This window comes from Musca vetustissima, unplaced genomic scaffold, assembly GCF_032173495.1.
Source record: "Musca vetustissima isolate MV318-11 ecotype Yass unplaced genomic scaffold, APGP_CSIRO_Mvet_v1 utg3405, whole genome shotgun sequence".
Taxonomy (NCBI): domain Eukaryota; kingdom Metazoa; phylum Arthropoda; class Insecta; order Diptera; family Muscidae; genus Musca; species Musca vetustissima.
The window spans coordinates 168,302-173,520 of NW_026879560.1; the positions used below are offsets into that span (position 1 = coordinate 168,302).

At 32.0% G+C, this 5,219-nt stretch overlaps 1 protein-coding gene across 1 annotated transcript; it reads right to left on the minus strand.

The window, feature by feature from the left end:
• Positions 1 to 453: 453 nt before the first annotated feature.
• On the minus strand, positions 454 to 2,951 carry LOC133324484 (tubulin alpha-4 chain). The gene is made up of 2 exons (XM_061533317.1): positions 2,937 to 2,951; positions 454 to 1,882 (listed from the first exon to the last, which is right to left on the minus strand). Exons 1-2 carry the CDS (start codon positions 2,937 to 2,939, stop codon positions 485 to 487), a joined length of 1,401 nt encoding a protein of 466 aa, XP_061389301.1. The 5' UTR covers positions 2,940 to 2,951; the 3' UTR covers positions 454 to 484.
• Between the last annotated feature and the right edge of the window lie 2,268 nt (positions 2,952 to 5,219).

Here is a 5,219-nt window from a genome sequence, read left to right on the forward strand (position 1 = left end):
ATTCAATCTTTTGTTCTTTTCTTTTCTAAATTTTCAACAAATGTTAACAGTTTATTTTTTTTTTTGTTTCCTACTCAAAACTCAATAATATCTCACATTTAGTTTATGTTTTGTAATCAATCGCAAAAAATAATGTTCAAAAGCCACCAGTAAAGTAAGTAAATCAACTATTTTTTTCCTTTGATCAAAAAAGCATTTTATTCAATCTTTTGTTCTTTTCTTTTCTAAATTTTCAACAAATGTTAACAGTTTATCTTTTTTTATTCCCTACTCAAAACTCAATAATATCTCACATTTAGTTTATGTTTTGTAATAGCCCTAATGCGAATGTTGTAATTAAATTAGTATTTTTTTGTTGTTAAAAAAATATGAAAATATGTATGTAACTAATAGAATGCAATAATAATGTTATTAGTAATAGTTAGGATAATACAAGGACATTTCGATAGCATGCTTGTCCGTCCACAGTATTCAACAGTGTTGATCAGTATTCGTAATCATTGCCCTCGCCACCCTGTTCGGCATCATCGGTACCGACTTCTTCGAAATCTCGTTCCAATGCCGCCAAGTCTTCTCGCGCTTCGGTGAACTCACCCTCCTCCATACCCTCGCCCACATACCAATGGACAAAGGCACGCTTTTTGAACATCAAGTCGAATTTGTAGCAGAGATTACTGAAGGCCACAGCTATGGCCGTTGTATTCGATAACATACAGACGGCTCGGTTTGTTGGCGCCAAATCACCATCGGGTACAAAGGCGGGTTTCTCGTAATTGATGCCGATCTTAAAACCGGTAGGACACCAGTCGACAAATTGAATGTGTCGTTTCGATTTGATGGCCGAGACGGCTGCATTGACATCCTTGGGCACCACATCGCCACGGTACAACATGCAACAGGCCATGTATTTGCCAGCGCGTGGATCACATTTCACCATCATGTTACCGGATTCGAAGCAGGCATTTGTTAGCGAGGTAATGGCATGCTGTTCATGCGAAGCTCTAGAGGCCGACATTAGAGGGGCATACGCCACCAATGGGAAATGTATACGTGGGAAAGGTACCAAATTCGTTTGGAACTCATTCAGATCGACATTCATGGAACCGCTGAAACGTAACGAGGCCGTTGTAGAGCTCACAATCTGGGCAATTAAACGATTTAAGTTTCGATAGTCTGGACGATCTACATTCAGACTATTTTTACAGATTTCATAGATAGCCTCATTGTCGACCATAAATACACAATCGGAATGTTCCAACGTGGAGTGAGTGGTCAACAAGGCATTATAGGGTTCTACAACAGCTGTAGACACCTTCGGTGATGGATAGACAGCAAAGTCTAATTTACATTTCTTGCTAAACTCCATTGACAGTCGTTCCATGAGCAGCGAAGTAAAACCGGAACCTGTACCACCACCCAAGCTGTGAAATATCAAGAAACCCTGTAGGCCGTCGCACTGTTCGGCTATCTTTTGAATGCGTGTTGTGACATTATCGATAACTTCCTTGCCAATCGAATAGTGACCACGAGCATAATTATTGGCTGCATCCTCTTTACCCGAAATCAATTGTTCCGGATGATAGAGACCACGCATCGGACCATTGCGTACATCATCGATGACGGTCGGTTCTAAATCCACAAATATCGATCGGGGTACTTGTTTGCCCGAACCAGTTTCTGAGAAAAAGGTACGCGCATCATTGGTGCAGTTGGATTGTCCTTCAGATCCCACAACACCAGCTGAACAGCCACTGGCTAGCATTTCTTCTTTGGTTTTGGCGGTGCCATCACGATTTATACCATGCTCGAGTAGATACAATTCCCAACAGGCATTGCCAATTTGAATGCCACCCTGACCGATTTGAATGGAAATTACCTCACGCTAGAAAGAAAGTGAATAAAGGGAAAAAATAGGTAATGAATCAAGTATATAAGAAATTTGTAAATGTCGTTAAAAACCTTTTTCAAATGTTATTCAAAACACTACAAGTTCAATTCGAGAATTTCATTTGTAATTTGAAAACCGAATTTGCAATTCATAACATTTCTCTTGTAATTCATGAATGTAATTGGTAATTTGCAAAACATTTAATTTACAAGCATTTTAAACGTTTCATATCAAATTCAAAAAAATCAATTTGAAATTTAAAGAATTCCTTTGTAATTCGTATATTCAAGGAATTTGCATTCATCGATCCATAAATGACAATTGGTTGGATTTTCGATAATAAAGGAAAAATTGACATTCTTGTAGGTTCTGGAACAGACATACTATTGCCAGACGGACATATTTTTTTATTTTTTTTTTATTTTTCTGTTTGGAGTATGTGATGTGTCTGATGAAAAAAAGATATACCTAAAAATATCTTAATTAGTACTAAAAGTGTACTAAGAATATATCATCGAGTTAATTACATATATGATGTTCATTTTTTAATTAAATTTTACACAGTAGCAATAATACGACAAATCGAAACAATCTAGATCGACATGACTATTTTTTATTAGTATTAATACAATAATAATATGTATTTATTTCAGACACCGGTTTTTATTTCTTCATATAAAAACAAAAAAGTTCATTGTTCTAAAATGATGAGCTGAGTATTCACAGTTACTGCTGGCAATCGGAGAATTGTTAAATGCAAAACATGCAGCTGGCAGGCAGCAGATTCTTGTGGCTTTAATGCAGTTTAAATTTAAAACTTGTTTTTCCCCACTTTGTCTTTTGTCAAGATCTTTGCTGTTCAATAATAAGAAACACATTTTGCAAGGGTTTCTTTTAATTTAAAAAATGTTCACATTCTCTCTTTACTTTATTTTAAATATTTTTTTTTTATATTAAATTTATTATAACCTCAAATGTCCTTTAGGTTCAATGTCGCCTTTTTAAATGCATGGAAATCATTTCGGATTAACACTTTCTTTCTACTTACCATGATTTATTATTTATTTTTCTTTAAATCCTTCAAAAAATATTCAAATAAAATTTCAATTTTCTCCAAGGATTCAACAGTTCCACTTAATTTGTTTCTTTTCAATTATTTTTTTTTTTTGTGCGAGGATAATTTTCCACACGCTGGCTTTAGTTATTGGCAAAATGAAGAGGAAAAAAAGAAGAAAAGGAAAAAAGGTATTTTTTGCAATGACCGTGCGTCGTGTGTCGTCGTATGTAGATCAGCACCGAACAGCAGCAATGGTGGTTGGTTGATTGTTGGACAATGACAACTGCAAAACTGTGCGCGCAATATTTGTTGGTATGGATCGTCATAAGACGAAGATTTAGTACACGACGATCTTGTTTGCCTTTTTCCTTTCTCTTAAGCCTTTGTTGTTCTATTTGCCTAGTACTAAAAAGTCCTGTTATATTCGAATTCCTTTTGTGCCTATCGGGAGTTGTTTGCTTCCATATCATTTGTGTGTGTTCTATTACAATTACGCGCCATCATAATGCAATTGTCAAAAATATCATTGCCAGTCAATAGTATTGTTATTTTTCTTTAAATGACATTTTTTATTTATTTTTATGAATATTCAATTTATAAATAGGGTACAATCGTTTTTTTTTATTAAATAATACTTAGGAATAATACCATGGATTGATTTGTGCAATTGAATGTTATTACAAGGTTATTCTATATTATTCTTTTTATATATTTTTTTATTTATTTTTTAATTTCTTTTATTTAAATCTACAGCATTTTCAGTTAACTGGATTTTACATTTTCAAACCTTATTCATAAATCAAGAGGAAATAGATATTATTCTGAACTAATTATATTTTTGGTCTGTTCCCGTACTGCAAGAATCTACTAATTTTTACTACGATAACATTTTTCCTTTGTGATATCGAACAAAATAGTAAAAACTAGTAGATTCTTGCAATACGGGAACATACCATTTGTTTTATTTTAAAAACACATGTTTTATTGAAAAATAATACCATAAAAGTCAAAACTGAACAGTGCGGAAACCTATATTACTAATACTTCATACCGAATACTATCGTTATTATATGAAAATTGTGATTTCGATGTGCCTTATAATATGAAATTTAATTCAATAAAATTGTCTGTTTTAACTATACATGACAGAACGGAAGAATAACAGCTAAAATGGTAGTGGGAGAGAATTTTAATTTAGAGGCTATGTGAAAACATAAACCTAAGCATATTTAAAATATCATTTGAAGAAGTTTTTGTACCCATAATGCTACATTACAGCCACTTCGGTTGAAAAATACAATTAGGACCACCCAAATATCTAAAATGGGCCGGGCTTTTATAATACCAAATTATAATATTCTCTATCGTGATTTCAAAAGGCAGGACATGATTCGTTATCATTTAACATTAAAACATAAGATGACTTACAAAATAAATAATACTGAGATTGTGAAATTTTAATTTCGGATAAATATAAATAATAATTACAAATTTTAATAATTTTCTTACATAGAAAAAATGCATTAATATTGATTGACATATGGTATGGTTATAAAGCCTTTTAAAGCAAATTGCAAATTGCACATTTATGTATGTAAAAGATAATACTTATTTGGTACAATAAAGTTGAATGACGAATATTCAATATTCTCACCAAATTGTATACTATTGGCATAATAATTCGTAGCTAATTATATATAAGATTATTGGTATGACTAAATTCAATAAGAATTAAGATTTAGATGCAACACAATTTTGTGAAATATTAAAAATTTATTTTTGATATATTCCCAAATCTGCAAACGATGGAAAATATAGTATCAGCGTTTAATTTTTTCTGAGCCCGTTTTTTTAAACAAAAATTGGCAATTAATTTAATTCAAAAGATTATTAATCGCGCGTTATTTATTATTAATTATCAAATCAAAGAAATTGCAGCAGAAGTTTGTTGGCCTCTTATTCACAATTTACTTCAATTTCCTAATGGGAAAATGTGAAGCAGCAAATCCCTTTGCAATGAAAAAATCCTATATTGGAGGAATTTTTTGCGTGTTTGTAGAATTATAAATTTGCAACACAATTTTGTGAAATATTTTCATTCATGTTTTTCAAATTTATTCTGAAATTGAAAAACAAAACATATTTTGAAAATAAATAAAATTTATTGATATTTTGCATTTTTGTTTACATTTTTCGATATATCAGACTGACAGTATCCATTTTCTATGTTGTTGTTGTTGAATTGTATTTGTTGTATAATTATTGCTCTGTTCC